The sequence below is a fragment of the Pavona decussata genome, unplaced genomic scaffold (genome assembly GCF_977016875.1).
Source record: "Pavona decussata unplaced genomic scaffold, jaPavDecu1.1 SCAFFOLD_215, whole genome shotgun sequence".
Lineage (NCBI taxonomy): Eukaryota > Metazoa > Cnidaria > Anthozoa > Scleractinia > Agariciidae > Pavona > Pavona decussata.
In genome coordinates this window covers 615,189-636,478 of record NW_028145620.1, presented here as the reverse complement: position 1 = coordinate 636,478, position 21,290 = coordinate 615,189, and the positions used below count along the sequence as shown (strand labels likewise).

The window sequence follows — 21,290 nt, the reverse complement described above, 5'->3', positions numbered from 1 at the left end:
AGTCCATTATTAATCAATATGCAAAATGAAAGAATAGTGCTGGGTGGTGATTTCAACTGTGCCTTAAATGACCTTGACAAACGCGGTGGACGCTCCCTGGAGCATAAAAAAATGTTATCAATGAATTAAATACTCTTTTATTTACACATGACCTTGTGGACACGTGGAGACTAAAAAATCCGAATCTTCCAGGTTTTAAATGGAGTAACCCTTCTATGAAAATTCAGTGCAGGTTGGACTATCTGTTTTTATCCAAAAATTTCGAGCGCGCTATCGCCGATGTCAAAATAATGCCGAACATATTCTTAGATCATTCGGGGCTCAACGTACTGATAGGTACTGAAGACGAACAAGCACATCGCGGCCCGGGTTTCTGGAAATTTAATGACTCGCTATTGGCTGACAAAACCTATGTAGAACTCATAACAAAAAACATTCCTGACAATGTTAAAAAATATCAAGAACTTGAAGACAAAGGGCTTTTGTGGGAAATGACCAAGATGGAAATAAGAGCAACTACAGTCATATTCGCGAAACGCAAGCTTAGACAAAAGCGGAACGAAGAAAAAGAGCTTCTACTTACTGATTCAATTCCTTACAGGAGCAGCTGCGTTTGAATTTCAATGAATCAACAAAAGCCGAGATGGAGCGTGCTAAAACTTCACTTCCAAGAATTTAACTGCTGTGAATTAACACGCGCCGTGCAATCGTCCGCAGCAGAGCTCGGTGGTATGAATTTGGTGAAAAAAACAGCAAGTATTTTTACAATCTTGAAAAGCGAAGCCAGAAAAAGAAAAATATCACATCCTTGAAGAAGCCAAACGGTACTACCACCCACTGCTCGAAAGAAATTCTAAAAGAGGAAGCAAACTTTATGAAACCAGCAATTCGAACCCTAATCTTGAACAGTTTGAGTTCTTTTGCGAATCTGACGGCCTGAAGCATCTGGAAAAGGAGGAGTCCGACAGTTGTGAAGGTCTGTTAACCATAGAAGAATGTGTTTCAAGGTGTTGACGGGCCTGCACGACTCCTGCAGTTCGCTAAAAGATTGGCCTTAAAGCCTTTATAGCGTATCTCTGCTTCATGAGATGTTAATCTTGATCATGAAGGGAAAAACTCAAATATACTGAATGGAGATTTTCTTTATGATCATTCTGAGCCGTTAGGAGAATTTTCTTCATATGCCATTGGATATGCTAGCTCTGTGGCATTTGTTTAGGTTCACCGGCTCGGGTTAACTGCAAGATATCAGACAGCGCTAAATAAATGCTATTTATGAAGACATAGGATCCGGGGATTTCTTAACTGATTCGTGATTTCATGCTTATCTGCAGTGAGATTGCAGGCTGTTCGTTTATCACGTATATGAGAGTCTAATAGATCCGTGTCTTTAGGAGACAGCGCTAAATATATGTCATCTATGAAGACATAGGATCCGTGGAATTCGTTACTCGTGATTTCAAGTTGTTGCTATAACCTGCGGTGAGATTGCAGGGTGTTCGTTTATCACGTATATGATATTCTATCAGATCCACGTCTTCACAAAGTTGATTACTGTTGTCTCTCGCTTTCGAGAGCTTTGGCATCATGCAGTTGTTTTCAGCTCTGTTTCTCAGTTCGTGACTGAAAGACGAGTATAATGTTCTATGGAGCTCTGGAGAACTTCTCCTATCGGCTCAAAATGATCATAAAGAAAATCTCCATTCAGTATATCTGAGTTGTTCCCTTCATGATCAAGATTAACATCTCATTAAGCAGAGATAAGCTATAAAGGCTTTAAGACCAATCTTTTAGCGAACTGCAGGAGTCGTGCAGGCCCGTCAACACTTTTAAACTCAATCTTGAAAAGCGAAGCCAGAAAAAGAAAAATATCACATCCTTGAAGAAGCCAAACGGTACTACCACCCACTGCTCGAAAGAAATTCTAAAAGAGGAAGCAAACTTTATGAAACCAGCAATTCGAATCCTAATCTTGAACAGTTTGAGTTCTTTTGCGAATCTGACGGCCTGAAGCATCTGGAAAAGGAGGAGTCCGACAGTTGTGAAGGTCTGTTAACCATAGAAGAATGTACAAAAGTGTTGAGTAGCTCCAGCAACAACAAAACGCCAGGATCCGACGGTCTCATAATTGAATTTTATCGCTTCTTTTGGGATATTCTAGCAGCCCTAGTTGTTGGCAGCTTCAATTACGCTTTTCAAAAAGGGTTGTTTATCAATTTCTCGAAAACTAGGAATAATAACACTGATTCCCAAAAAGAGCAAACAGCTAGAATACCTCAAAAATTGGAGACCCATTTCTTTGCTAAATACAGATTACAAAATTGCTACTAAAGCCGTAGCTGTGCGCTTAGAAACAGTGTTACCTTCAATCATCCATCCTTGCCAGGCGGGGTACATAAAAGGAAGATATATATTGGCGAGTGCATAAGATTAATATCTGATACAATGTCATACACTAAACAAAAAAAAATACCTGGTGCTGCAGTCTTCCTTGATTTCGAGAAAGCGTTCGACTCAATCGAATGGAATTACCTTCAAAAATGTTTAAAAGTGTTCGGCTCTGGGCCGCAGCTTCGACAGTGAGTTCAGGTATTTTATAGTGACATATCTAGCTGCGTAGTCAACAATGGTTGTGCCAGTGAACACTTTCTATTGAAAAGAGGTGTTAGGCAAGGGTTCCCGGTCTCGGGTTTACTGTTCATAATAGGCATAGAAATTCTCGGAAATGCTATAAGAAACTCAGATGTGATAAAAGGCATAGATATCGAGCCCGGAAAAACCGTTAAACTCGCACAATACGCGGACGACACAACCGTCATTTTAGAGGATTCGGAGTCAATACTCCATCTCTTTGACCTGCTATCACAATTCGAAAAGCGTTCGGGGCTTCGAATTAATGAATCAAAATCAGAGCTGCTCTGGATGGGGTCAGGTCGCTTCCGCAAAGACAAAATCCGTAATCTCAAACTTAATGAAGAGCCTATTCTAGCTCTTGGCGTCTACGTTTCTTACGACGATAAGCTAGCGGCACAAAATAATTTTTTTGACAAATTAGCCTCACTTAAGAAAACTTTAAATATTTGGTCGTCAAGAGACATATCGATCTATGGTAGAATAAATATAGTTAAAACCCTTGCTTTGTCGAAACTAACCTTCGTTTGCAGCGTACTAGATACACCGGACTCCTTCACAGGCGAAGTCAACAAAATAATTTTTGATTACATATGGAAATACAAAAATCCGAAAATGAAAAAGACAACAATCTTGAAATGCAAAAAAGAAGGAGGTCTTAACATGACTGATTTTGCGCTGTGCGACAAAGCTTTAAAGCTGTGTTGGGTAAAACGTCTGTGCTCGGATGAATTGTCCCCTTGGGAAATCATCCCTACATCCCTCCTTTCCAATGTTGATGGGAGCCTTCTGTTTCGTTGTAGCTACGACCCTAAGTATTTGAAATTAAGCGACCAGCTTCCATCTTTCTATAAAAACTTAATAATCTACTGGCAGGATTTCCGGAACTTGGATGACCCACAATCTAAAGGGAAGGTGCTCAACCAAATAATTTGGAACAACAAATTTATCAAAATAAATAAGGTGTCAGTGTTCATCCAGAGCTGGCACCGTGCTGGCATTCAGCATTTCTCTTCATTGTTAGATGGATCTGAAAACAACTTCCTCACTTTCAACAAGTTCAAGTGCAAATTCAATGTAAAATGTAACTTTTTACAGTACAACGGACTTTTGTCTGCAAAACCTCACCAGTGGAAAGATCGCTTAAACATTTTAGATCCAGAAGAGACTGTTACTAACCAATTAGTCATTGAGGAGTTGACCTGTAAAACGATTTATAACTCGTTATTAAGTCTTAAAAATCTTCCGCCCCCCACAGCAGACAAAAGGTTAGCAGAGTGCGGTTACGACCTTAATCAGCGTCGCATAATTTACTCTCTACCACTTTGCGCGACGAAAGAAATCAAATTAGCGATTTTTCAGTACAAGATTATCCACAATATACTTTGCACCAATAGCCTATTGTATAAAATGAAGAAGACTAACTCGGCGGGGTGTCCCTTTTGCATTAATACCGATCAAACAATTTTGCATTTGTTCGTCAGTTGCCCCCAAGCCCAAGCCTTCTGGTCTGAATTTTTGGTTTGGTATAAGTACCGTTGAAAGACGACAGCTACCCTAACAAAAAACAATATTATATATGGTCTAGTAGACAATTTTACTTCGTGTTTAACCCTCAACCATCTCGTTCTTCTTGGAAAATATTTTCTGTACAAAAGTGCAATAAATGAAGCTAGACTTCATTTCGTGGACTTCAGAGACTTGGTGCAGAAAAAAAAATTGATCTGGAGAGATATATAGCAGTACAAGCAAAGAAAACTAGTGCGTTCTTTAAAAAATGGCAATTTTTCCTTTAATGCTACATAGCCACGTTTAAGTATCGTGTCACGTTACCTCTTCTTCTATCTACGGTTAGCCTTACATTGCTGAATATCTTGTTTCTATAGGCAGTATAATTAACTTTTGTTCTTTATGCTCGTTATTTCTCTCTTTCACCAAAGATAAGCAGAATTAAATTATATGAAATTAGACAAAAAGACGGTTAAAACAAATCTTAGGAGTAAAAATGTATATTAAGACTCATTTGGAATTATCTATTATAGTATATTATAATGTATAATAATTCTTTGGATATGTCAGATTATACTTTGTTTATTTATTATAAAGTACAGAAGTAATGAAAATGTAAACGTTTATATGTATTTTGTAGTAAATTGTGCTTCATGCGCAGTACTGTAACCGTAAGCAGTCCAGGTGTAGAGTTGTGAACTGTTGTAATTGTAACAGTAATGTCATTAGTGTTTGTACTTGTAACATTGTAACATAACGCAGAATAAAAATTAAAAAAAATAATAAATAATAATTCCGCTGAACGGGCGTACTGTCTGACAATTCAATGTCCATTTCAAGATCTTCCATGCACCCTATATCATCTTCATTCTTTGAAAATGATGCGGCTTCTTCTTCTAACATTCGTCGACCTTCCTCCTCTTGTTCCCTCATCAGGCCAGTCATGTCAACCTTAGGCACAGCATTATCTGATTCCTGGCAAAGTCCTTCATCTCCTACTCCAGTCGTGGTACATGAGTCTTCTTTACACTGAGGTTCCAGTCCTTTCTCCCTTGCTAATTAAACTTCCATGGGTGTAACAGATTTAACTAACTGCAACCTTCCCAGTGGGGTGCGGTTGGGCAGTGCAATGTCATGTTGACTTGTGTTGTGAACTTCAATCTCAATGTGTGACACAGAACCCTTCTTCACAGTCTTCAGCGTTTCATAAAGAGACCGGGTTGCCACTGAGGCATTTCGTCAGGTTCAAACAGTACTGGCATCTTACTTGACACGGGCCCAGTATTGGCCCTGCACGACACATTAACGACTTGACCTTTGGGGATGACAGTGTCTCTCTTTGATGTTCGGATACTGCAAATGTAATCATCACTTGGGGCTTGTATCAGGTTAATCAAGGCTTCCAGCTGCTTCTCATCAATATCTTCAAATACTGCTTTGAAGGCACTTAAGATGTTGAATCCTGGTGTAGGCTCATCTTCCGGAGAAGACATCTTTACCAATTCGTCAATAACATTGTAGCCCAATATTGGCATTTCTAATCGATCAATTGTAATCAGAAACGGAACATGCACATCTTGCGCCTCCCCCTCGCATGGAGGAAGTCGCACCCTCACATCTGCCCATCCAATGAAAGGAATCATGGTTCCATTAGCTGCAGTTAGGTCAAGTCCTACACTGATCAGTTCTGTTATATCCCTCACCGTTGTTCCTGGGAGATTTTCCTCTAGCATGCCTTTTGTCATGATCGAGACATGGGCGCCACTGTCCCACAGGGAATTTACTTTGTTATCATTAAGCAAACACTTAACCGTACATTTTCTTCCAATTAAATTGACAACTTTTGCATGCTGTGTGGGTGACAGGTGGCTGACAAATATTGTTTCGGTGGTTCCTCGGTTTTCTCTCTGTGATAGTTCCTTAATTGCTTAGCAAATCTTCAGATGGTCAGGCCACTGTTCTTTCTGGCATTTTCTAGAGCAATACCACACTGCCTGGCACTGGGAACAGCGTTGAAAAGGAACTTGTGTTTCTATCTTGGTGCATCAATTACATTGGTGGGACGCATGTGGGAGCTCGGCTACTTCTGGTCCCGCACAAGTAGCCATCTCTAGTTTAACGATCTCTGTCCTGGTGACTGGCCCTGGCGGCAACCGATAGCACAGTGGCCATTGCTCCCACATTTAAAACAATGGTTACAATGTTCTTCTCCTTTCTCAAGACAGGACTGGCATTTGGATGGCCAGGGTCTCGTTTCCCGTCTTCCCCAACCCCTTCCATAACTCCAGTTGATTCTTTCCTGTCGGCCTGATCGGGCGTCTGGTTAAGTGTTTGCTCCTAGTCTACTCTTAACCTCAGTCTTCAATGCTTCTACTTCAGCTGTAAGTCCTTGAAGTTCTGTTTTCATCTTGTTTGGTGGGTTAGAATCCTTCTTCACAGTGGAGACTTTACCAGTAGCTTCCTCTGGTGATTCTACTTCTTCACCAATCTGTGACACATAAGCTGGCTTGGCTTTGGTTTGGTTCTTCAGTTTTTGGCCCCGCTCCTCTTCAGACGAAACTGCAACATTCAGCTGGTGAATAAGTTCTTCATCTTCAATCAGTGGGTTGGCCAAGTAAGGGCGAAGCTTAATTCTAGTACTCTCATCTTGAAGTCCAGTCTCCACGGTCCTACAAAAGAGTTGCTGGATGTGCACTGCGTCATACTTTAGAGAGTCCTCTCCTTCTTGACTTGCAAAGAGTATCTTCTGCCTAAGGTCAAGAGCCCTCATTAGGAATGCTTGTGGTGTTTCTTTTCCACTTTGGCAAATAGATTCTAAACTTTGATACAGTTCCATAGTGTTCTTAACCCCATAATAACTAGGAAGGATTTTCTTGAGGCGGTCAAGAGACAAGGTCTTAAATGACCCTAGATAGCTCCTTAAAACAAGCCCTGGGCTGATGCCGCGAATAACCCCATCCACAATCTCATGCTCTTTGTACTTTTTGCTCAACGCCTATATCAATTTGTCTTCGCAATGAGTTGTAATTCAACTTATCCTTTTGATCTGGGTCTCCAATCTGACCCACTATCTTGAACTGGCGTCTAAGTACGCTTGTAAAGTCAACAAGAGAAGGGAGGGAGGACATACCATCACCTGACTGTGGATTAACCTGTGCTTGGGATTGTTTAACCTTGGTGGTAGCTTCTTTGAACCCAGCCTACTTAGGTATCTGCTCATGCATGAGTTTAAGTGCTTCAATCTCTTTCTTTAGAACGAGTAACTCACTCATGTCCTTATCAACACCCTTGAGAGGCGGTGAAGAGTCAATCAAAATCTCAGAGAAAGATTGGAGAAAGTCAACCTTTTCCTATTCGGCCATGCTAGTTAATTGCTCTTCAATAACATTTCCAATTTTATTGATAATCGAGATTTTCGTTTTGTCTTTCACTTCGGAGTAGCTTATTTTCAAATGTTACGCCACAATCCTTGCGCTTTCGACGGTTGCTTAACAAAGTTCGGTGTAAATTCGCAATTGAAGCTCCTCCGCCATCTCGAATTTCTAATAACCGTGTTTTCGCAGTAAATCCCGTTGGAACACTCCACTCAATTCAAGTTTTAGGTTTTTTACCTCGATAGCGTCACAGTCATTGACAGTTTATCTCTTTGAAATTCAATTTCCAGTTTAAGTTAGCCCTCCAACGGGACGTTCTGCTATATCCGCTTGATCGAAACTATAAACAACTTGCCCGATGACACCTGGTGAACATTCCCACGTAAAGTCAGGATCTACTTCGGCTTCGCATCTGTCGACAGGATTGCTTTTCACGGACCACCAATTTTGTAACTCTCGTCCTCGACAGAGTCTTGGAGGACTGGTTTTGTTCCAAGAAACGGTAAAACATACCTCTCAACACACAAACATGTTGACCATGTGCGTTTTCATTTTATTCTCTGACCACAAGGGCCTATGGGGGATTTACACCCGCTTGGGAACTGGGCGCTAACTATCACAAAATCATTTGTCGCTTTCCAGGCTCCACCGAATTGAACTTTGGTGGAATAGTTAGTCGATGATTTGTATAGTACAAAAAGAACAGGGACATTATGAATGACGTTGAAGTGTTGGTGAGCGTTTCATAAAAGGCATATTCAATTTTCTTGCAGTTATGATTATTTGAAGATAGCAGATGAAAACAGCACTGAAGTTGGTAAATACTGTGGTGTGCAGTCTGGGAAAGAAGTCTTTTTGATTGGAACAAAAGCGGTGTTAACGTTCCACACGGATCATTCTGTTTCAATGAATGGATCCAGAATAGTCTTCACTTTTGTTCAACTTGGTATGTGAAATGAAACAGATTAACAAATTACAAAGTTGGATCAAATTTAACAGTCCGGTATAAACATAAAAGAAAGAATGCGGGCGAGTTCGCTGAAAATTCTACCATCTCCCAGTGGTAAGATCATCCTAGCAGGGGAGCAACCTGTCTTCTGGGGCGTGGTGTTGGCGGAGGGGGAATCCCCCCTTCTCCTTCATAACTTCGAAAGTATCTATGGTAGTCCAAAGATGCTTCCATTGAGGTTCATAACTGGAAGTGATGACGCAAAATGAGGACAGAAATACGTCACAATTTCAAAATGGCGGTCATCTTCGATTTCTTGATTCCCAAAACACCTCACAAAAACACCAGAACTTACGAGACGTAATCAATCAAAATCAAACGAAGTACACATAAATGATATAAGACCGTATAATTTACTGTAAGAAATTTTGTTAGTGTACATAAAAAACAGGCACCTTTCAATTTTTGAGAAACCTGACTGTCAAAAATAAGTTGTTATTGTAACATCAAAGTCACTGAGCCCTGAACAACCATAAGAAATTGAATTTTCGAAAAACATTTGGAACTTGCGTGTGGTGTTTTCAAAGTCGATACGAGCAGAATTACCCCCACAACCCGTTCCACTCCCCTGTACGTGGTCTACACAGTTATAATTTTTTTCATATGCTGAAAATCCATAACCCCCAGTTATTAGAGGAAGGTAGATTTATACACTCTTACAAAAGCTCTCTTTTACTTAGTAATATAATGCGCCGATTAATTCGAGCCTTCAACATCTTACCGCAGGCATTTTACCGTGTATAGTGCCCTGGGAGGGGGGAATTTGATTAGGTTGGGGAATTTGAACTTGATTTTTCTTTTGGTTGAGAAGTTGGTGATTTTTTTTTTTTTTTGGTTGATGAAAGCATTCGCCTTTTTGAGCAAATGGCTCACTCAAAACGGCTTTAAAATACATACTTTCTGAAGGTGTTTTCAATATATCGGTGTCTGCAAAGTAGGAATAGTAATTATATTAAACTGAAAATTTGTCCTCGATGAGATTCTGTGGAGCACTTAAAAGTAGGGCATTTAAATGGCCTTTTAGCCCTAGAGTGGGGATATTTGAACAACCTGTTCTTCAAAACTTCAAATGCCCGGTGGGTGTTCCGGGAAGATGTTGCAGTTTCCTTTTGATCGGTGGATAAGTTTGATAATGTATTCCTTGCCAATAATCAAAGTTTTATACCTGCTTTATGTAACAAGTGTGGGGGATTAAAAAACATTCAATTAATTTATGGTGATAAAGTCTCAATTTGTTTTATCAGGATGTGGTTCAATGATAAACATGACCCTTGAAAGCCCCGGATATCCTAACAACTATCCTAGCAAAATAGACTGCGTTGATAAAGTTTTTATTCCACATGGGAAGGCGCTGAAAATTTACTTTCAAATGTTCGACTTGGAGCTGAATTCTTCTTGTGGGTAAGTGAAACGAAGAAAAGGAATTAAAAAAAAAATTACAAAATAAATTGACAAGTTATTTGTAATATTCAGTTTGTTTTAACAGGCTTCAAAAATGAACTTCCTATGGAATGTGGAACTTCGTTTGCTTTCTGAGCCTTGCGACAATTTCTGACTCGGAGGATTTTTTTTTTTTTTTTTGGTTAATCGGTCCTTCTCCACGTAACTGATATAAGTTTCAATCTTGTCTAATTTTTTTTTGAGCGATAACAAGGGGGCAGAGAGGGAGACAACCGGTCCAGCCCTTGGGATACGAGAAATTCTTTTAATTTATATTTAGAATTTCCGTAAGCGGAAGTCTTTTTATCTGGGGTGCTCAAACACGAGAGGGTACGTCAGAACAGATGACATCAGTACTTTGAGCAAAACTTCAAAACTGTAGTTTGTGTAATCAAGCAATTCGCTGCAACGTTTAGGCAAATAAATAATAAAACAAAATAAATAATTAACCCGCACGGGGTGCAGTGGGGTCAAAAGAGAATTTGATACAGGATAAGTTCTCAGGGCAATTGCAAATCGAATTTGTATATTCACGTATGTGAACATGAGCAACAGAGAGTCATGAGATCTGATTTGCGTGCGATAAAAATCTATTACAAAAAAAGAAGCTGACAATGGTCGCAAGATATCATGGATCTTGGCATTTAATCACCTCCCTCTACTTGAATCAACAAATTCCATTAACCTGGTGAATTTATTTATGACTCGAATTATCGTCAAGTTTTACTCCTCTACGCCCCGTATAGGTTTCTTGCGCAAAACGGTGGACCGAAAGTAAACATTTGAGCAGTACGGCAAGGGGAGCAGAAATCGTGTTACCTGACATCTCAAAACGTAGAGGGGCATACACAAAGGCGACATAATTTGCAATGAGTGATTTTCCAAACAGACTTCTCTTGTTTTCGCTCGTTTGGAATCACATCCAGAAACGTTTTTTCCGCCATCCCCTTTGGAAAAATTGGGGAGTCGAGACGATTAACGATCTAGGTTGTGCGACCAGTATTTGAGTCTCTTGCGAGCTTCCAAGAACGAATCGTTCGGTCTTTTCATACTGCATAATACATCTAATGTTTAGCGTGTATATTTGGCTACAATGACACCAAGAGTGAGTTATAGGGTTCGGTTTCCATGGTGATGATGGCATCAGATTCGCTTTAAAGCCATTCCAAGAGTGTAACAAATCTCTCGGCTACGAACAATCCTCACCGTTCTAACGAATTCCAAAGACTAATCGATGCAGCTTGTAAAATCTCATAATCTGTCCGAACTCTGGAAGGATTATTTAATAGTATATTAACTGGTGGTCTAAACGGCTAAAAAAGAACAAAGGGTTTATGATTCTTTAAATTGATTTACTTTCATAAAAGAAGCGATTTAACTTTATAGTGTTGATGAAACACTTTCACTAACTTTATACTTAAATGTTCTTGCAGGTCGGATTATGTCAAAATAATAGTTGACAATAACGTGCTTGTCGGCAAATACTGTGGTAATCAGTCTGGAGAAGATGTCTTTGTATCTGGAAAATACGCGGTGATAACATTCCACTCTGATTCTTCCACTCAAAAAAGAGGATTTCGGATGTTCTTCACTTTTATTCAACTTAGTAAGTTTAATGGGACAGCTAGACAAACGTGAATGGTCGCAGATATCCTCATTTTCATTTACGTAAAAGAGTGACATTGAGAGCAAGACATGGTGATCCCAGTGGAAGCATCATGCTAGAAGTTGGAGCAAATTTGTATTCTGTTTCTAAGCAGAGGGATCCTTAAAATTATAATACCTTCTTTCTAATTTGGCAATTGAAGTGTTGGCCGATTTGTTTTCCAATTCCATCTAGATTATTGTCAAACACTTTGACATGAGCCTCTGGCTCAGAAGATTGGGTAAGCACTTCTCGTGTTATAACAAATTATTGACGCTGTGTAAACTCTCTCTTAAAGTTTCAATGCTTTTACAACCGAAGCAGAAGTCGTGTGAAATAGCAGATTTGTTCACTAATTTGCGTCATATTCAAGAAAGCTTTAAAAAAGCGCATTAACATGCACATTTGATCCATAAATAAATTCTATAAAAAAAATTGTAGCTACGCTTTGTGTTTGTGCAAAAGCACAAATCTTGAACAGATATGACATTTACCATCATTGCTATGGGTAACAAATCTATTGCAAAATCGATCTTTGCTCTAAACCAAACTAAGGCAAATTTGTGGGAATGTGGCATTTGCTTCAGATTTGCTATAGTTTTGTTATCCTTGTAAATCCATTGTTTCGTCCTGTTAATTATTGACATTGAATAAATTACTTTACTTTACTTTACTTTACTTTACTTTACTTTACTTTACTTTACTTTACTTTACTTTACTTTACTTTACTTTACTTTACTTTACTTTACTTTACTTTACTTTACTTTACTTTACTTTACTTTACTTTACTTTACTTTACTTTACTTTACTTTACCTTACCTTACCTTACCTTACCTTACCTTATTTTACCTTACCTTACCTTACCTTACCTTACCTTACCTTACCTTACCTTACCTTTCCTTACCTTAACTTAACTTTACTTCACTTTACTTTATCTTCTTTTTAAAATTTTGAAAAGCCCTTGGATGGGTGATTTAAGTTCAGTTCTGAAAAGGAAGCAGGGTTTCCTTTCCATCTTCATGGAATAAGACTCAACAGACCAATAAACTACCTATGGCAGACAACTACAGGAAGTGGTTGAAGGGGGAGGGGGGGGGGGGAGAGTGGAGAAACGACTCGAACGCCGTAGGATTGAGAAAAGAAGAATTTTGAGAAAGTCTTACTTTACCTAGATTAGAAACTGAAAAGCTAGACGGAGTACGTAAAAGTTTACATTAGGGGACATTACAGAACAATTGTTTTAGCATTTGCATGGATTTAGTAACAATTGCGACATGCTTATTGAAGTACAGGAACAGGCAGGGGCCAGTAAGTACTAGTTCAAGGAAACCTATTTTGGCTATTTCCCATTTTTTTTCCACAATGAAAGTCACGTAGCTCTTTGAGTGTTTACGGTACAAGCGCTACATGTCAATATCCCACGCTTCGATCGAACTGCCGCCAACTTGGTTTGTAATGACAAGCCCAACTGCGCTGCGAGTGGGCTGAGAAAGGCGATTAAAACGCAATACAACTTATCGAGGGTCTCCCTCCATAGTTTTGGTGGTCTCCACAGGTTGCGCTCGCCAGTTTAAACCAAGATGGGGCCATTTTGATCTCGAAATTCAAACTGGAAAACAGGGGACTGTAAACTTTTATACGTAGCCTCCACACTACTGTCTCTGCACTAGCGGTCAACTAATTTTATTCTTGGTTTTCACGTGACGTCACCAAATTCTAGATTTCAAAAGCGGGAGACCTACAAAATTTTTACCTTCATTCCAGGAAAGATTACCTAAAAAAAAGGGTCTTTTCACAATTTTTTTAGCTCTATGTCGTACTTCCTTTTGAAAATAGAACAGTTTCAATTTCCGAGTTTTCACCATGCGTGACATCAAGAGGACGGCCGTGACAGAGCTGTTCCGTATCTTAAAAATGCCTCTTCGGGTGATTTTTAGCATTCTAAACAATTTAAGTTTGAGGAGAAATATTTATCTTAACATTCGAGAATTTACAAGGGAAAACAAACCTCTTTTCTGGCAAAAGTGAACTCCAGGTGTTTTTTCCTATATCCGGCCGCCATGTTTGTGTCCCTCAGAGGGACACTAACATGGCGTCTCCATACTAAACTCTCTAAATTTGTGTGAAATATTTTCTCAAATAACTTGAGTACGGAATACCGCACAGACCTGACACTTGGACAGGTTTCTTATTTACTTATCATCTATAACATGTCAATTTCTTGACTACATCCATGGAATGGTTTCAATTTTTTTTTCACGCACACGGCAATGGCGTGACAGTGAAAACCGGCAATTTGGACAAATTAATTCCAGCCCACGCGGGCCTTGATGGTTCAAATATATGCTTTACGCATATTTCACTTTCATCTCTCCCTGTTGATATTTTGCCACTCCTATCAAGCAGATAGTAGAAATAAAGTGTAACATTCACTAAAAGAAAAATTATTTTAATTTAAGCAACATGAAATGAAACAAATTATTTTCAATCACGTGATAGTTAATTTAAATCAATGGCAAGTGTCAGCCTATATGGCACATATTTCTGTCGTATGATTCATTTGTGGTGTCAGAAATGCTGTTCATTTACTTTACCAGGATGTGCTTCAGTGGTAAACAATACATTGGAAAGCCCCTTATATCCCAACAACTATCCACCCGGAATGCACTGTGTTTACAATGTTTCTATTCCACACGGCAAGGCGCTGCAAATTTATTTCCAAATGTTTGACCTGAACCCGAGTTCTTCATGTAGGTAAGTAAAACAAAAAAAAAAACATGAAAATAGATTGTAATTGACAATTATTTGATACTCAGCATAGCGGGAAGTACCATAGGCTTATGACTCAATAGCTAGCCACCCTGGGTCTGATCTCTTGCAACCGACCACCTCCTGTAAGCGACCACCTAGCCTACAAAAAATGGATGGTCGGTAACGGTAGATTCAAAAGCATACTGAAGAATGGTAATTGGAGTGATAATATATAGGCTGTTGATGAGGCGAAAGATAATCAGCCCCAATGTCCCCTGTGACTAAAATCAATTGCCACCCCAGGCTTTTCAGATTGACAGTTTTTTAATTTAACCCTTGTCCACGTGACTGATTTGAGCGATATGATAAGTTCTAATCCTGTTTAATTATCAGTCACATCTTTGAGAGGGAAATTAAGGGGGGCAGAGACGGAAAGACCCGGTATAGCCCTTACGATTCGTGAATTTCTCTCAATTTATATTTAGAATTTCCGCATAGGGAAGTATATTTGCTTTGAGGTCCTCAAACACGACCGGGTGATCCGATGACTTCAGTACCTTGAGAGCAAAAATGCAAACTGTAGTCTGTGTAGCAAGCCTTTCGTCCCAACGTTTACGCATGGAATTAATAAAAGTAAGGGAAAAAACCAACAATTAGACCCGCACAACGAGCAGGGGCGCGGGGGTGGGGGGTTAGAACATAATACAGACTCAATGTGCAGGGCAATTGCAAATCGAATTTGTTGATTCACGTATATGACAATGAGTGACAAAGGGTCATGAAATCTTATAACGCGTCTGATGGATCTCTGTTAAAAAAATAGAAGCTGACAATGGTCACATATCGTGAATCTTGGCACTTAGTAGCCTCCTTTACTTAAATCAACAAATCCCATTTACCCGGTGAATTTATTAATAACCCGAATTATCGTCAAGTTTTACTCCTCTACGAACCGTAAAAGCTTTTCGCGTAAAAGTCGGACCGAAAGCAAACTTTTGAGCTGTTCGGCAAGGAGAATAGAAATCGCGTTACCTGACGTCTTCCCAATATAGACGGACATACACAAAAACGACATAATTTGCACTGAACTATTTGCGAAGCAGACGTCTCTTGTTTTCTCTTGTTAGAATCACATCCAAAAAAGATTAACAATCTCGGTCGTGCGACGCGTATTTGAGTCTCTTGCGAGCTTCAAAGAACGAATCGGTCGGTCTTTTCATACTGCATAGTACATCTAATGTTTAGCGTGTATATCCGGCTACAATGACACCAAGAGTGAGTTATAGGGTTCGGTTTCATGGTAACGATGATGGCATCAGATTCGCTTTAATGCCATTCCAAAAGTGTAACAAATCTCTCGGCTGCGAACAGTCGCTGCTCTAACGAAGTCCAAAGACACATAATCTGTCCGACTCGGATGATGGGTAAGTTCTTTTCTTGGCGCTGAATGGTCAGTGGAAATAAGAAAAAGTCGCCAATTGAAAAAGAGGGGGTGTGGAAGTGCCCTTTGCGGGTCGCGCCGAATTGAACTTTGGAAGGATTATTCAACAAGTACAAAATAAAAACTGGTGATTTCAACGGCTAAAAAGGACAAAGGGTTTAAATTGATTTATTTTTATAAAAGAAGCGATTTAACTTTAAAGTTTTGATGAAACACTTTCATTAATCTTATGATTAAATTTTTTTGCAGGTCGGATTATTTTAAAATAATGGATGACAAAAACGTGTTTGTCGGCAAACACTGTGGTAATCAGTCTGGAAAAGAAGTCTTAGTATCTGGAAAACACGTGGTTTTAACATTCCACTCGGATTCTTCCACTCAAGAAAGAGGATTTCAAATGGTCTTCACTTTTATTCAATTTAGTAAGTTTAATGGCCTAGCTTAACAAACGTCAAGGATCGCAGATATGCTCATTTTTAGTTACGTAAAAGAGTGATAATGAGAGCGAGACACTGGTGATCCCCGTGGAAGCATCATGCTAAAAGTTGGAGCAACTTTGTATTTTGTTTCCACCTTAAAATTATAATACCTTCTGTTAAGCTTTCTTTTTATGATTTTAGGATTTTTTAATTTAGAAATTGAAATGTGGGCCGATTTTGTTTTCCAATTCCATCTGGATTATCGTCAAGCACTTTATCATGAGCACTTCTCGTCTTATAACAAATTATTGACTCTCTGTAAACTCGCTCAAAATGATAAGTTTGAATGCTTTTACAACAGAAGCAGAAGTCGTGTAAAAAAGCAAATTTGTTCACTAATTTGCGTCATATGCAAGAAAGCTTTAAAAAAGCGCATTTACATGCCCATTTGATCCATAAATAAATCCTATAAAAAGTTGTACCTACGCATTGTGTTTGTGCAAAAGCACAGATCTTGAACAGATATGCATTTACCATCATTGCTATGGTTAGCAAATTCAGTGTAAAACGATCTTTGCTCTTAGGCAAACTAAGGCAAATTTGTGCAAATGTGGCATTTGCTCCAGATTTGCTATAGTTTTGATATCCATGTAAACCCATTGTTTCGTTCAGTGAAGTATTGACATTGAATAAATTACTTTACTCTCTTTTACTTCACTTCACTTCACTTTACTTTATCTTCTTTTTAAAATTTTGAAAAGCCCTGGGATGGGTGATCTGAATTCTTTTCAGAAGGAAGCAGTATTTTTTTCTATCTTCATGCTTGGAAAAGCTTCTGGGAAGAAGCCTCAACAGACCAACGACAGACAACCACAGAGAGTGACTCGGGGGGGGGGGGGGGGAGGGTGGAGTAAGGGCTCGAACACCGTAGGATTGGGAAACGAAGGACTTTGAGAAAGTCTTAGTTATCCTAGTTTAGAGCCTGAAAATTTAGACGGAGAACGTACAAGTTTACACAAGGAAAAATTACAGAACAATTGTTTTAGCATGTGCATGGATTACGTAACAATTGCGACATGCTTATTAAAGTACAGGAACAGGCAGGGGCCAGTAAGTACTAGTTCAGGAAAACCTATTTTGGCTATTTCCATTTTTTTTTTCCATAATAAAAATCACGTAGTGCTTAGAGTGTTTACGGTACAAGCGCTACATGTCAATATCCCACGCTTCGATCGAACTGCCGCCAACTTGGTTTGTAATGACAAGCCCAACTGGGCTGCGAGTGGGATATGAAAGACGATTAAAACGCAATACAACCTATCGAGTGTCTCCCTCCATAGTTTTGGTCTCCACAGGTTGCTCTCGCCAGTTTAAAATTCAAAAAGGAAAACAGGGGACTGTAAACAGTTTTATACGTAACCCCCGCAATACTGTCTCTGCACCAGCGGTCAACTAATTTTATGCGGGCAAATTAATTCCAGCCCAGCCGGGCCTTGATGGTTCAAATGTATGCTTTTCGCATATTTCACTTTCATCTCTCCCAGTTGATATTTTGCCACTCCTATCAAGCAGATAGTGGGAATAGAGTGTAACATTCACTAAAAGAAAAATTATTTTAATTTAAGCAACATGATAGTTAATTTGAATCAATGGCAAGTGTCAGCCTATAAGGCACAAATTTCTGTCGCATATTTCATTTGCGGTGTCAGAATTGCTGTTTATTTACTTTACCAGGATGTGCTTCAGTGGTAAACAATACATTGGAAAGCCCCTTATATCCCAACAACTATCCACCCGGAATGCACTGTGTTTACAATGTTTCTATTCCACACGGCAAGGCGCTGCAAATTTATTTCCAAATATTTGACCTGGACCCGAGTTCTTCATGTAGGTAAGTAAAACAAAGAAAAAACATGAAAATAGATTGTAATTGACAATTATTTGATACTCAGCATAGCGGGAAGTACCATAGGCTTATGACTCAATAGCTAGCCACCCTGGGTCTGATCTCTTGCAACCGACCACCTCCTGTAAGCGACCACCTAGCCTACAAAAAATGGATGGTCGGTAACGGTAGATTCAAAAGCATACTGAAGAATGGTAATTGGAGTGATAATATATAGGCTGTTGATGAGGCGAAAGATAATCAGCCCCAATGTCCCCTGTGACTAAAATCAATTGCCACCCCAGGCTTTTCAGATTGACAGTTTTTTAATTTAACCCTTGTCCACGTGACTGATTTGAGCGATATGATAAGTTCTAATCCTGTTTAATTATCAGTCACATCTTTGAGAGGGAAATTAAGGGGGGCAGAGACGGAAAGACCCGGTATAGCCCTTACGATTCGTGAATTTCTCTCAATTTATATTTAGAATTTCCGCATAGGGAAGTATATTTGCTTTGAGGTCCTCAAACACGACCGGGTGATCCGATGACTTCAGTACCTTGAGAGCAAAAATGCAAACTGTAGTCTGTGTAGCAAGCCTTTCGGCCCAACGTTTACTCAAAGAATAAATAAAAGTAAAGAAAATAAAACAACAACAATTAGACTCACACAAGGAGCAGGGGCGCGGGGATGGGGGTTAGAACATAATACAGGCTCAATTTGCAGGGCAATTGCAAATCGAATTTGTTGATTCACGTACATGAACATGAGTGACAAAGGGTCATGAAATCTTATAACGCGTCTGATGAAACTCTGTTAAAAAAATAGAAGCTGACAATGGTCACATATCGTGAATCTTGGCACTTAGTAGCCTCCTTTACTTAAATCAACAAATCCCATTTACCCGGTGAATTTATTAATAACCCGAATTATCGTCAAGTTTTACTCCTCTACGTACCGTATAAGCTTTATGCGTAAAAGTCGGACCGAAAGCAAACTTTTGAGCTGTTCGGCAAGGGGAACAGATATCGCGTTACCTGACATCTTCCTAATATAGTCGGGTATACACAAAAGCGACATAATTTGCTCTGAACTATTTGCGAAGCAGACGTCTCTTGTTTTCGCCTGTTGGAATAACATCCAAAAACGTTTTAAAAGATTAACAATCTCGGTCGTGCGATGCGTATTTGAGTCCCTTGCGAGCTTCAAAGAACGAATCCGTCGGTCTTTTCATACTGCATAGTACATCTAATGTTTAGCGTGTATAGTCGAACCCCTTTATTACGGACACCTAGGGGACAGGTATAAGTGTCCGCATTATATAGGTGTCCGTTTTAGAGGTGTAGGCCTTATATGGATTTCGGTCTCTCAAGGACCAAGTAAACTGTCCGTAATAGAGAGGTGTCCGGATTAAAGAGGTGTCCGTAAGGAAAGGTTCCACTGTCTACCGGCTACAATGAAACCAAGATTTAGTTCTAGGGTTCAGTTTCATGGTAACGATGATGGCATCAGATTTGCTTTAACAATGCCATTCCAAAAGTGTAACAAATCCCTCGGCTGCGAACAGTCCTCGCCGCTCTAACGAAGTCCAAAGACACATGCATAAACTTTTCGATTCGGATGATGGGTTAGTTCTGTTCTTGCCGCTGAATGGTCAGTACTAATAAAAAAAAGTCGCCAAAAAGAGAGGGGCGGGGAAGTGCACTTTACGGGTCGCGCTGAATTGAACTTTGGAAGGATTATCCAAAAATACATTAACTAGTGATTTGAACGGCTTAAAATGACAAACGGTTCATGATTCTTTAAATTGATTTATTTTCATAAAAGAAGCCATTTATCTTGAAAGTGTTGATGAGACATTTTCACTAACTTTATACTTAAATGTTCTTGCAGGTCAGATTATGTCAAAATAATAAATGACAATAACGTGCTTGTCGGCAGATACTGTGGTGAGCAGTTTGGAGAAGAAGTCTTTGTATTTGGAAATTACGCGGTGATAACATTCCACTCGGATTCTTCCACTCAAAAAAGAGGATTTCGGACGTTCTTCACTTTTATTCAATTGAGTAAGTTTAATGGGAAAAAATATTTGAGCCAACGTTTCTGCAGTCACTTGTGATTTTTTGAGTCTTCTTTCGACCCTTCTTTTTCCCTCGCCGGTGAAAAATATGAAATAATCCTCCTCTGCCATTGCTAGTATTTAAGTATTAAGACATACAATATATATAAAAGTGAAGACAAACACAATCAGAGCTATCCCACAAATTATCAACTGCGGCAGAAAACATTGAGCGGAAAGCAGTTGTATCGTTATTTGTTGTTGTTTCATTTATTATTATATTCGGGTGAACGTCAGATTCACTTCCGTTTGGAATCTCATTTGTAAAAAAATTAAAATCGAAAATTCGATTTTTCGTTTTCCAATGCCATACGGAAACAAAAAAGAAAATTCAAATCCGTTTTTAATGCTATAGGAAAATGAAATACAAAAATGGAAGCTCCAATTCCGTTCTCCAAAACCAAAAGACGAAAAATGGAAATGGAAATTGGAATTCCGTTTTCCAAATTGGTAGAAAAACTGAAAACGAAAATAGAACTATGAATTCCGTTTCTCAATGTTGTAGCAAAACGGAAAACAACAATGAAAGTTGTATTTCATTTTTCGATGCCAAAGAAAAACGGTTGGCACTAAGGAGATTGGGCACGCACTTACCGTGTTATAAGAAATTATTGACGCTTTGTAAACTCGCTCAAAATGATAAGTTTGATTGCTTTTAAAACAGAAGCAGAAGTCGTGTAAAACAGCAAATTTGTACACTAATTTGCGTCATTACAAGAAAGCTTTAAAAAAGCGCATCTGCATGCACATTTGAGCCATAAATATATTCTATAAAAAATTGTACTTATGCATTGTCTTTGTGCAAAAGCACAATTAAATCTTGAACAAATATGGCATTTACCATCATTGCTATTGGTAGCAAATCTAGTGTAAAATCAATCTTTGCTCTAAAGCAAACTAAGCCAAATTTGTGGAAATGTGGCATTTGCTTCAGATTTGCTATATTTTTGTTATCCATGTAAATCCATTGTTTCGTTCCCTGAAATATTGACATTGAATAAATTACTTTACTGTACTTTACTTTACTTTACTTTACTTTACTTTACTTTACTTTACTTTACTTTACT

The 21,290-nt window shown here is 39.0% G+C and overlaps 1 protein-coding gene across 1 annotated transcript in view; it reads left to right on the top strand.

Moving 5' to 3' along the window:
• Positions 1 to 21,290, top strand: part of LOC146459869 (dorsal-ventral patterning tolloid-like protein 1) — a 63,214-nt gene that overhangs the window by 8,026 nt on the left and 33,898 nt on the right. Inside the window, exons 4-8 of the mRNA XM_085088763.1 lie at positions 8,288 to 8,460; positions 9,768 to 9,924; positions 16,050 to 16,222; positions 17,954 to 18,110; positions 19,998 to 20,170. Coding sequence (XP_084944889.1) covers positions 8,288 to 8,460; positions 9,768 to 9,924; positions 16,050 to 16,222; positions 17,954 to 18,110; positions 19,998 to 20,170 — 833 coding nt within the window. The remainder of the gene's footprint in view (positions 1 to 8,287; positions 8,461 to 9,767; positions 9,925 to 16,049; positions 16,223 to 17,953; positions 18,111 to 19,997; positions 20,171 to 21,290) is intronic.